The sequence below is a fragment of the Bipolaris victoriae genome, assembly GCF_000527765.1.
Source record: "Bipolaris victoriae FI3 unplaced genomic scaffold scaffold_92, whole genome shotgun sequence".
Taxonomy (NCBI): domain Eukaryota; kingdom Fungi; phylum Ascomycota; class Dothideomycetes; order Pleosporales; family Pleosporaceae; genus Bipolaris; species Bipolaris victoriae.
The window spans coordinates 52,253-64,940 of record NW_014575300.1 but is presented as its reverse complement, the minus strand read 5'-3'; the positions used below and the strand labels follow the sequence as shown (position 1 = coordinate 64,940).

The 12,688-nt window shown below is 42.4% G+C and overlaps 3 protein-coding genes across 3 annotated transcripts; 1 reads left to right on the top strand and 2 right to left on the bottom strand.

Moving 5' to 3' along the window:
* Positions 1 to 164: 164 nt before the first annotated feature.
* On the top strand, positions 165 to 503 carry COCVIDRAFT_108277 (hypothetical protein; the record flags this gene model as incomplete). Its single annotated transcript, XM_014697705.1, has 1 exon — positions 165 to 503. A coding segment is annotated over one exon (339 nt), but the record flags the coding sequence as incomplete, so codon positions are not given.
* A 3,468-nt stretch (positions 504 to 3,971) lies between these two features.
* COCVIDRAFT_40753 (hypothetical protein) lies at positions 3,972 to 4,603 on the bottom strand (the record flags this gene model as incomplete). Its single annotated transcript, XM_014697704.1, has 4 exons — positions 3,972 to 4,185; positions 4,232 to 4,328; positions 4,413 to 4,434; positions 4,487 to 4,603. The coding sequence occupies 4 exons, from the start codon at positions 4,601 to 4,603 to the stop codon at positions 3,972 to 3,974; spliced, it is 450 nt and encodes a 149-aa protein (XP_014553190.1).
* Positions 4,604 to 5,557: 954 nt separating this feature from the next.
* COCVIDRAFT_18877 (hypothetical protein) lies at positions 5,558 to 6,046 on the bottom strand (the record flags this gene model as incomplete). The annotated part of the gene is made up of 2 exons (XM_014697682.1): positions 5,558 to 5,727; positions 5,806 to 6,046. The coding sequence occupies 2 exons, from the start codon at positions 6,044 to 6,046 to the stop codon at positions 5,558 to 5,560; spliced, it is 411 nt and encodes a 136-aa protein (XP_014553168.1).
* Between the last annotated feature and the right edge of the window lie 6,642 nt (positions 6,047 to 12,688).

The following is a 12,688-nucleotide window of genomic DNA, read 5'->3' as shown; positions in this document are numbered from 1 at the left end:
CGACCCGGCTAGCGTCAGCGTCAGGCGACAGCACTGTCAAGATCTGGAACGCGAGCAGCGGGACGTGTCTGCACACGCTCGAGGGCCATAGCAGTGGTGTTACGTCGGTGGCCTTCTCGCACGACTCGACCTGGCTAGCGTCAGCGTCAGAGGACAGGACTATCAAGATCTGGGACGCGAGCAGCGGGATGTGTCTGCATACCTTTGACGTTGGCAGATCCCTTTGGGACTTATCCTTCGATCCTACTAGTGCTATGCTCTCAACAGAAATAGGCACTATCACCATCTCTAGTTCCCAGATCATAGACCGCATCGACGATGTAGTATCAAAACCACAGTACCAGGGTGCCGGTATAAGTTCAGATCGCAACTGGGTCAAGTGCGCTAGTAGCAACATGTTGTGGATACCCTCTGAGTATCGGCCCTTATGCTCGGCTGTGAGTGAGACCCAAGTAGGTATAGGAGTAGGGTCAGGAAGGGTATGGCTTTGTCACGTGAACTAAGTTAATGTTGTAAAAACGAATAGATAGAACGATTTTCTTAGCTCTCGCGCTTTTCTGCTCAGTTCAAAATACCAAGGCTATAACAGTTACTTATTATAGTTAAGTACGTATAATGGGAATCTCGTGGTGTCTTCAAATTCTAAGAATAGGCAGAAAGCGACCGCGCGCTTAAGCAGTGGCTGGACGAAGCCTCTCAACTTTGCGCCACAGCTTCAGCTCTTTTGGCATAGTGCAGGTGTACATCGTGGGCCGCTAAGCGTTCGCAATCCTGCTATGTCAGCGTTATAAATCCTCTCGCTAAACGCGAAGGACTGGCACACCAAGCCGGAGAAACTCGGAGTGTATCTAGATAGAGGCTGCAGGTCCTCATAGAGTGCCTGTAGGTTCTTTAGCCTGCTGTGAATTGTATAGGTCCTCCGAATAAGCAAGTTACCCTTCTGTAAAAAGTAGAACAGGGGTATGTTATTATTGCAGCTTTATTGCTTGACACAAAAACTTCATATGCGCCCCTTAGATTGCTGTAATTTTGCTATTTAAGACTTGCGATAGGTAGAGGTGGATCTAAAGAGCATATGAATGAGTACTTAAATCTGAAAGTATCTGTGGCTTGGGCGTAACGTCCTTGAGCAATGTTGGTGGTTCGTTGTGGAGGGATGTTCGACCCACAGGGACGGACGTTAGTTGTATTCTCCCTGAAGATAGTATTTGCAGCACATATATTCATACAGATGCGGATTTAGCACCGAAGCGTAGATAGCCTCCTTTAATTTATTGTTCTCTTACTTATTCTCCTCTCTACTACTGAGCGCATGGAGTAGTGAACAATTGCCTTGTGGAAGCGATGCAATATAGCCTCGGGATCGTGGGATATTTGTAAGAGCTGCTCTCTCTTACATTCATTCAAGTTTTCGTAAACCACCCACGTAGGTTCCCACTGTATCCAGACTTTGTCTAACTCTTCGTGAACAATGTAGCCCCGGTGGCTGGAATAAATTTACTGTAGATAATAAAAAAGACCCTTGGTCATTCGGGCGACTTTCCAGTATGCTAGAAATGCTGGGAAACGGCTACCCGCGTTTAAATATGGGGGCAAAGCCTTCGCCGCGACATACCCAAGCAAACCAGGTCGATCTTTTCGGACCTCTATAGGAAACTCATGAAGTAGGTCTTGGGGGGAGGATTAAATCGACTTCCTTTCAATAGTAGGCTCCCAGGAAATGAGTAGCTCGTTTTCGCCTCGAGCGTGGACAAGCCACCCCTGATTTCCATCTTGACGAAGTGCATGGTACTCACGTGTTGAAAGCCATGAACTTTCCCAAAATATAAGCACATTCAGGCGGTCAATACTAATAGCGCCTAAACAAGGCCATGCATCTTGGTTGATTGTATTGCTCCCAGGTTCAGTCTTCATCTCGCCGTTTGGACAACAATCTAGTAGCGAAAATGTTTAAGAAATAGCTGTGTTAGGTAGGCGAGTAGATGTGTCAGAGTTAGGGGTAACAGAATTATATAAAGTGAAAAATTAAGTACCTAACGTCCGTCCTTGGGTAACGGGACACCCTGCGTGGCGGGACGCCACAGACAATCCCAAATATAACAAACTCAACAACAGATTAGAAGAATAGATATTCTCGGAATAGTATGTAGCCTTAATATATAAAGTCTATTCTCTCCTAGTGCCTTTTATAAATAGGTTCTACTTACCGTGTAATACGTCAACCTAGTATAAGCGTCACACGACCGCCTTGCTTTAGCTGGCGGTAGATGCGTTAAAAGCTTATTTGTCTTGTCGAAAGTCCGTTAGTCAATAGCTTATTATAATCCTATCACAAGCACTACGCTTAAGCTTAAGAGGTTATTATGCTTTTGTGCTAATTCTAAGTTCGACTGCTAGAAGCGCCAGATGAAGATGACCGGCACACCTAGCTTAAAGCAGCTTAGCTGTAATCTATCGCTGCTGACACTAGGTTTGTGGCTATATGGCTGTGTGGCTGTGTGGCTGTGCGACTCTTTTGCCAAGGGCTCTTGGACACCCGAAAATCGGCTCGGGTTAGAAGCAGGGCTGGGTTTGAAGGCCCTCGGCGTTTGGCTCGCGTCAGCGAACACACCTAGCATTAAACCCGCAGCTAGCTTCTAATATAGCTGTTATATAAGTTCGAGACGAAGTGTAATAGATGAATACAGCTAATGCGAAAGCCTCTATGCTATAAAGATGAACCGTCGCGCCGCCCTACAGCTGTGCAGACCCGCCGTTGATCCCCCGTCTAGCCTATCACGTCTTCGTATTTCTCGAGCGCATTGCAACTAATACATATAGGCATTAATACAGAATACCAAGATCTAAGTCTAGGCTTTGGCAGGCGGAGTGAGTGTTACTAGAAGAACGCGGTCGTTACAAGCACATACAAAGGTAGAAAGGGTCTGTATATCTTGTGGATATAGCTATCGTACGGTCATACAGCGAATAGTTTCTTATATAAGCACTACAATCGTTAGGGCCGTAGAAAGGTGCTTCAGTCTGACCTTTGAGGTTGATAAGTTTAGATCGTCGACGCTAATAAGCACTGGTAAAAGCAGAGCAAAGATTTAATTATAGCTGTATTTAAGTAGGCTACTACGCTTTATAAGGCTGCACGCCATCTTGCTATTAGTAATAACCCTTCTATTATAATGCCGTCTAGTGCCGACGTTCATAGCAAGCTTTTTCCTTCATTTACATACCAAAGATTGAACGCCTCCAGCGTAACTCTGTGGCCAGTGCGGGTCGGCCACCTCCTGCTAGCAGTAGCAAATAATATCCACTAGTAGTACTCATTATAGCTACATATCACACATGTAGCGAAGATAAAAGTGTTTCTGCAATGATTTGTCATTACTTGAAGTCCTAGCTATAATACATCGCCAAGGATGGCAGGAATCAAGATAAGCTTTTCTAGCTAAAGCTATTCCGCCGTCGCGTACATGGCATTCTAAGCGTAGCACTTAGATTTTCACATGTTTCTGGGTTGGCCATGCTGTTTAGTGGGGAAGGATACTTCACATGAAACGATATACTCTCTCTATAACTTATATATTCTACTATGTTATATTTTTAAAAGATTGCTTCTCTGGTTTTCCCTTCGCCGAAACCACTGCACACGTTAACCACAATCCTATTGTGGGGGCTGCTGTTCGTGTGGGGTATAACCGTCGAGGCCGTAGTAGTTTACCCCTTAATCGAAATTTGTCATGAAGTGATTCCCATAGAACAATAGTAACTGTGCCTGGTTAAGTAGAAAATCTCTAGATACCGCATATAGCATGTCGGACGGCCCGCCTCCAGACTAATCTAGCTTTTGTTGCAAAATCCGCATCTATTGGATCTAAGAGTTACGGCCCGTCTTATGTAATTGATCCAAGGTCCCCTAGGACATCTTCTTCTAGGAAAGCGAGATCCTCGTTAGAGCCCACCAAGGATAAGACATAAGCCTAGTCAAACGCCTGCCTGTCGCAATTCATTTCATTAGACGATGACGTCATCGATCGTTTCTTCCATGACTTGGTGTGTACGGATAGTGATAGTGGAGGCGTGTCATTGTCAAACTCTTTAAGCACATAATCAACTCTCTTTTTATACTCGTCATCGAGGACGCCACAGATGTCTTTAAGCAGTATAGAGAGAACTTCATTCTTGTAAGTGGCCCTGTTCGAGTCAGAAGCGCACTTAAGAGATACTCAAGTCAACTCACTCTCTTAGCCGGTCCCGGCGCGACAGATGATATATGCAATCCTCGTCATACTTCGTGCAGTTGATACAGCGCGGTCTAGTGCCAGAACATTTCATTTCTGCACATGTTAGCTCGCACAATATGTCCACGCGAAGCAACGAGTAGGCGCGATCACAAGGACGGAATTTGACATTATGCCTACTGCGTTTCCTGCATCTATTACACTACACGCTTAATCAGCATCATAATGCTAACTAGTGCAAGTACGGTACTTACTGCCTTATCCACTCTCTCAGAACGAATACAGGGAGGCCTCGGAAGAACAGTCTGCTGGTCAGGCTGCTTGAGCCGAGGGATGGCTACTTTGGCGCCAAGGCCGTTGCTGCTCTCCATTGATAGCAAGCACCTTTAGAGGGGGCTTGAGTCGGCCGGGTGGAGCTCGCGTAATCGTTCAATAGGAGAAGGTACAAGGACGCAAGTGGAAGCTGGTATGTGAGGGACGGGGCTGTGACGATGATATTGTTTGTCTATGATTATAGCCAGCAGACTGGAGGGCGCAGCGCTGACAGCTTCTTATTACGAGTACTTACGAAAGGATGACGTAGCGAATGGTAGTAAAAGTGGCAAAGTTTGATCCAGCCAAATAAACATCCAACCAATAATCTCGCAACGTCTGCCACTCTAGGTGCGTACGTTGCCGCGAGCCAAATGCTGGAGGGACTTCAAACCCAGCACTGCTCCCTATCTAAGCTGGTTTTCGGGTGTCCTGGCGCGCTTGGCAAAAGCGCCCTGCTGTCGCACAGCCATACAACCACGCAGCCACAGTTCTAGCGTCAGCAGCGATAGATTACAGCCAAGCTACTTTAAGCTAGGTGTGCGGGGCCTCTTTATCTAGCATATCTAGCAGGCGGACTTGAAATTAGCATAGAAGCACGACAACCCCTTAAGCTTAAGTGTAGTACTTGGGATAGGATAATAGTAAAAAAGGCTATATATTAACAGACTTTTGTTGAGATACATAAGCTTTTGAAGTACCTACTGCTAGCTAAAGCAAGGTGGTCGCGTAACGCTCGTACTAAATTGTTGTATTGCACGGTAAGTAGAACCTATTTCTAAAATATACTAGGAGAGAATAGACTATGTAGCTTAATTCCACTGTTCTGAGGATATCTGTTCTTCTAACCTATTGTTGCGTTTGTTGTGTTGGGTAGTGTCTGTGGCGTCCCGCCACGCAGGGTGTCCCGCCACACAGGGATGGACGTTAATACATTTGATGAACATGATTGCACTCGGAAAAAGGCACGCTAATCTAAGTGTGCATCAAATCATATTCTACTATATAAAGAATTAGAGCGGTCTACTCCGAAAGCTGTCTAGATCACGACCTTGAAGATCGAGGTCGTGGGTCAGGGTATTCGAGATGAGATCAAGGGCAGCCTTCGGTACTGGTTCTAGCAGCTCTGGCCTAGCCTGCAACACCTCGCCAAACCAACCTGCCTCCACTAGCGTCAATTCATCTATACTGCTCAATTATATTAGTAGAAATTCGATTAAATATAGAATTGTATCTTACTCCTTTAGTTGAATAGGCTTACTAAGAGCCTTCTCCTCAAGCTCCTCAAGCTCCAATCCAAATTGAGTCACACTCAACGAAGGCAAATCGGATCCGAAGCTTGGAAACAGAATAAGCAAGGCTGGGTCTAAGGATCTTCCGCCTCGAAGAATATAGTGTAGTACTCTCCCGTCCTTAATGTATTTGTTTATATTGCGTCGAATTCGCTTTTCATTCCCGCCATATTCTTTTACAATTTTCTTTGAAATCTCATCTTTGACCATATCGGGAGCCCGCCTCTTTCTTTCTAAAGGACTCAGATTTTCGTAAACTCGATGTATTTCTTCAGTATGTGGAGTAGGGGGCAGTATCTTAGAAATACCCTGCTTGAAGCTAGTAGTCCGTTTTCGAGCTGAGACTCTTCGTCTCTCTTGTGTACTATTGCGCTTCTCCTCCTGCAGTGCTTTGACAGCACGAAGATATGTCTTAAAGTAGCAATATTTAATATATCGATTTCTGGCAGCTAGAATATGACTTTGGCTTTGTTGCCTGTCTAGGTAGATATGGATGTGGAATAGTTTTTCGAAGATAGGTTGCTCTGTTGCTGAATAGGTTTGGCATTCGTCTTTTCTGGTATAGGCTAGTTTAAGTGATTTAAGAATATGGGGAGATCTGATCTCGTTTACACATTGCAAAATGCGTAGACAACGTCCGCGATTTATCTTAGAAGGCTTCTGGAGAAGTGATTCCCGTAACGCTTTAAGCTTGAAGTTCTCTAGATTTGGTACGAAAACCTCGCTAGTTTGTAATTGTGTCTCTAAGCGGGCTAGCTTCTATTAGCTATTAATCTGTTTAGGCCCTGTAAGTTTACTAGGGATGCTACACTTTTCGAGCACATAATCGCGTTGATAGGGCGCTAACAACTCCTCTAAGATACGTAGGCGTAAGTCGCGAGAGGATGGAACGTTCTGGAGGGGCCAGTGCTGAAAGTAGGCCTCTGCTATCTAAACTGATAGTAGTGTACTTTCTATGTGCGGCTCAATACTTCGTGGCTGAAGAAGGTTAGTTAGTGTCAGGAGTCGAGTAGGTGATTGACCTATATTAGTATATTCCGTCCTCCATTTTGGGCGTATTAGCTACGGAATCCTAAGAGAAGGTAGGTCCTATGTTTCGCTATTAAGAATGAAGAACGTTTTGCTCGTCTCTAGCTCTACTATAAGCAGAGGCGAACTGTCTTTATTTCGGCGTACGATTGCTACAAAATCGGTACAGGTACTTCCCTCTACTGCCTCTGGATCGAATGCACTAGAACAAAAATCAACAATAAGAGTTGGGCCGGGCAGTAGCGTATACAATATACTATGGAGGAGTCTTAACGTAAGGGGCGTCTCTTTCACTAAGGGTACTAGGACCTCCTAAACATCAACATAATCTGCATTATCTGCGGTTTCGTGCGGAAAGCGAAAGCCTAAATGACAAGCGAGATCTATATAGCCCTAAACTATTAGATCACTATTAAAATATTCTATATAACTTTAGTTGGTCGGATGTTATTCGTTAGGGTATATAGCGGTCTCTTCGACGTCTCGCTGTACCTCGTCATATACAGAGGTAGAATACAAGTCTTTAAATGTTTCATTAAAATACTAAGGCGAAGGTAGATTATTGAAAATACCGACTCCAAACTCCTCGCCACCGAAAAGTGAATTTGAGATATCCTAATCCATTAAGCCTAGTTGTGGCTGATGGACTAAACTAGAATGGGAAAGCTCAGGAAACTACTGATTTTTAACATCTTCTAGATCCTCCAATAATTAGTATAGAGCAGTATCACTGGTTTTCTAATAAACTTAGACGTTTAGGGCTTTATTAAGGTCCTGTATTAGCTATACATCTGTACACTCATTCTACTCATTACTAACTAGCCTTACTATATAGGGCGCAGGAGAGGATTATTCTTACTCTATAGGGTGCCTTAATTGGGATACTGTGTCCCCAAAATTCTTCTTAAGAAGAATTTTATCCGCTTAGCTATCGTTATCAACTAGTAACAAGGTCAGATAATTTATTAGAATCTCTGCTGCAGCGTTCCTCGTTTTATTTTCATCATAGTTTTCTTCGCGGAGCATTAGTGACCGTATCCCATCATTTTAACTACTAGACTCAGACTCCGTCTCATCTTTAGAGACAAACAACGAGCCTATTGAAGCATATTAAGGAGCGGATGCGAGGCGGCGAGAAGACCGTCGCACCCCTTGATTAGCACCACCTACGCATGCAGGCCGTAAATGGGTTTGTATATTCGCTTGGCTAGCTCTCCTAATGGTCATTTTCTCTTAAGCGTCCTTTTTTAAGTAGTCGAGCGTATCTACTAGGGCTACAAGATCATCGTAGTCGATTGCATCACTAATTTGCAACTAATTATCTACAAAACGCTTTATCTTATTAGATAAATCAGCTACAGCACAATTTTATTAAAATCTATAAACCTTAATCAAGGCTAGAGCTAAAGACAGATAACCGTTTAGCGCCATTATGTTAGCGAATTAAATAGGCGAATTATGCACGGGGCCAACAGGAGGTATTCTACAATTAAATATACTTTATTAGAAAAGGCTTCTTGGCCAAGAACGATTCCCTGTCTTCCGTCGCTGCCTGTCTTCCGTCGCGCTAGTCCAGCCCAGAACGGATAGGTCTACTTGTAGGCTTTTTCTATATACTACCAATTTTAGTTTAGCGTAATAAGCACGACGCTTTAAAGTGCTCCTACTTGTTACGCTAGTCCTTTCCTAGAGCATCTTATTAGAAGATAAATCTTTACCTCTTAAACTATAGTGGCTATGTAGAGTAGCCTCTTCTGGCTTAGCGTAATAAGTAGAAGCTTTTCGAAGTATCGTGCTTGTTACGCTAGGCCATTTCTAGGTTATATTGTTCGGAGACAATGGTTTAGACAGATTTCTGCCGCTTAAGCTATAGTAGCTATGTAGAGCAGCCTCTTCTAGATTAGCGTAATAAGCACGACACTTTAAAGAGCTCCTGCTTGTTACGCTAGTCCTTTTCCAGAGCATATCGCTCAGAGACAAATGTTTGCCTCTTAAACTATGGTAGCTACGTAGAGAAGCCCTTTCTAGTCTAGCGTAATAAGCACGACACTTCGAAGAGCTTCTGCTTGTTACGCTAAGCTAGAAGAGGCTGCTCTACATAGCTATTATAGCTTGAGCGGCAGAAATCTGTCTGAACTGTTGTCTCCGAATAACATAACCTAGAAATGGCCTAGCGTAATAAGCACGACACTTCGAAAAGCTCCTACTTGTTATGCTAAGCTATTCCTAGTGTATGCCGTTTAAAGGCATCAACTCGAGGAGTCTTTGTCGCTGTTAGCTTATCTACTTCATATTAAAGCTCACTGCGTAGGAACTGAATATCTGGCTAAAGCGATGGATAATACTTTTGAAAAATTATTTACTAAAGCTTAACAGCTCCAGAGTATCTCTTTAGGCTCATTTATAGCATCAGTCTCCTTTTCTACAATCATGTTCACACTAGAAGTTCTTGCGTTTCTTGTTATCCGCAAGCGATTTCCTAATTTCTAGTAAGTTTAAAGCCTTCTATTAGATCTAACGCTTATAATCATAGTACTACTATTCTAAATTATTAAAAAAGTACGCCCGAGAACTAGAAAGAGTATATTGTAACCAATTTAATTTAATTTAACCACTACCACGACCATTTTGATAGATACTTCTTCCGCCGGTACCTACGATCACTAGCTATTATATTTACTCCCGCTTTAATACTTATACTACCCATTCTTATTCCTTTAAACTACACTAAGAGGAAAACTGTAGTTCTTGGAGTAAGTAGACTTAATTCGTTAGGGTGGTCCAATATTAGCCTTAATCAGGCAGATCGTTATTAGGCTCATCTTATCCTTGGTTTACTTTTTATCGTACATGTTTACTAGGTTATCTAGAACGAGCTTGCATTTTACGTTATAATCTAGTAAAACTCACTATATGCGGCTTTGTGCATAGTACTTATCGAATCTATACCCAACGATTAGATGTCCGAGAAGGCACTCATATCTTAGCTAGAGGTCTTTCCTGGCGTAGTTACTATAATTTCTTTTAATCGTAACTATAGCTTAATTTCCCGTTTAGCAGAGAGACGGGAACGCTTAGCTTAATCTCTCGAGATAGAGAAGATTTCGAAGATAAGGAAGGCCTACAAAGTAGGCGTTCAGAAACGAGACAAGAAATTAAACTTTCCTAAAAAACACAGACCTATAAACTACAAATCACGCAGCCTTTTCAACGTCTTCGCCTAGCTAGAACGTAAAAAAGCGGATACCAGCATAATATATAGAGAGGAACTTCTTAAAACTAGTAAAGAGATAGAATTTCATCGCGCAACACAAGAGAGATTCCCCCTATTACAATCCGCCTTTATTACATTCGCCAATCCACTAGCCGCCAACATAGCGTATTAAACAGTAATTCATACCAGCTCAGGTTATATAACACCCCGTACGATACCTTTGTCTACTAATAATATAATATAGAGAAATGTCAGCATCACCTAGAAGGACAGAACTATACGCACTGTCCTTTCGAACATACTTATTATAGCAATAGCGACTGCTTGCGTTATACCAGTAGCCCTAGCAGGGCTCCTCTCCCAAATCATCTACATCACCCAGGCAGTGCCTTAGCTTAGCTAGATTAATAAGCTTCCAGAATTTCTCCTAAGTCTACTCCAAGATATACTACCTCCATTATTAGTGGCCGTTTTAATAAAAGGATTCGTCGTCGTATTAGAATACCTTATCAAAAAGCAGAGCATCTCTTCTAAGAGCCTCATTAACCTCAAGATCTAAAATTATTACTTCTATTTCCTTTTTCTCTAAGTTACTCTCGTAGTTTCGTTGTCTGCAGGACTTACCACTATTGCCAACGAGATAAAACATAGAGCTTCGCTAGCTAGGACATTAGCCAAGAATCTACTAAAAGTAAGCAACTACTTCCTCTCCTATATACTCTTACAGGCTCTTTTAATTAGCGCGAACTCTCTATTAAGATTTAATCGCTTAATAGGAGACTTTGTACTTAGCCCAATTTTTAATAAATCAGCCACTTAGATAATAACAAGAAGAAGAGACCAGGATCTACAATAGGGTACTTTCGTACCTCTCTTTACAAACCTCTCCTACATCAGTAGGTCTTAAGTTCAAAGAATTACGTCTAGTAGCATATACTAAGATTAACAGGATTTCTCTACGCTATCATCTCTCCAATTATTATTCCTTTCCAGGTTCTTATTATAAGCTTATTCTAGATCATCTACTCCAACTCAAGTATTCTAACTACTAAACGGGATCACGGGGGTCTCTTCTATCCCAAAGCTATAAAACATCTCTTAATAGGCTTATATCTAATACAAGTCTGTCTTATTACTCTATTTCTTCTTATACAAGACTCGCAGGGTAATACTAAGTGTATTAGACAAGCATGCCTTATGCTTTTTACTACAGGACTAACTATAATATACCATCGCTTGCTTTCCCAAGCGTTCAATCCCCTACTAAGCTTTTCCCCCACTACGCTCAGCGAGGGCCTAGCCAAGAAGACAATACCATCCCCTCCTTTTCTCCACAAGGCCCTTACATCAATTCCAGTAGTTAGCATCCCCAGCGATAATAACGGGATGAGCTCTGCTCGAGCATTAGAACTCAGAGAAGAGCTAAAAAGCGTAGTAATATCTAATACGGACGCAACTATAACTACATTAGGCAAGATCTACTTAAACTAGATATTGCGGGAACAAAATTCTAGGATCTTTTCTATACAGACTTAGTAGTTATAACCATTACTTTCAGATACATAATATAAATGTATAATATAAACTTTATAGAACGATCTCCACCGTCGCATGCACAGATCGTGCGTTCACGCTCAATCGCCTCATATATACCTAAGTCATATCTTATAGCGCGCGCAAATCTAGAGCCATTTCAGGAATCCTTATACGAATTCAGGGGCTCGGGATGCAACGGTTCAAACAGAAGACTAACGAAGAAAATAACCGTAATTACCGCTGTGCGTAAATTAGGAAAGTCGGATATCGTTCCTATTAGTGTTACAAGCGCTAGGGACTAATGCCGTATACACTAGGGCCGGCTTACCGCGCCAAAGTACAGCCGAATAGACGAAAATGGCCGAACAAATAATCGTCTCATATAAGCATTCCGTTTAACGGGAGGCCTCTTAAGATTCACAGAATAGGCCGGCGTCCAAGAAAGCCAGGCAACGGCATACCTTTCCGCCAATTAGTGGCCCTGCGAACATTAACGTGAGCTGCCAACAAGGGCGCACATAGACTAATCGCTATAGCTTATATTTTCTATTCCACAATTTTCAATCACTATATATACTATTACGGTACGAAAAGAATAAAAAAAGCTCCTTCATCTTGCTTTACCATAACCTCTATAATAGATCTTAGTATAAATCTACACGAGAAAGGCGACGTTAAGATTTAGATTCAATAATCTTGGTTTTTCGTCTCTTCCTTAGTTATATCAGAAACGTTACCAGAGTTCAAAAAGCTTTTTACTACGCAAAGCGGCACGTTGCGTAAGAGTGTTAAGCTCCCTGACGAAGATCCTAAAGCTTTTTACTTAATATGCTAGTCGGCTTATAGCTCTTTTATACCACAATCTCACATATCGCTGCAAACGCTTATAAATATAGCTAACGCTATTTAACGATACAAGATCCCCACCACGTCGCGCGTATACCACACCATAGCGTACAGTTTTATCACACAAACCCTAAGGCTAGAGACGATTTCTATGCCTAAACTCCTTATACTTCTTCGCGTAGCTAAGGTCTTAGGCCCTACTAAGTACTATTAATTACTCTAAGATG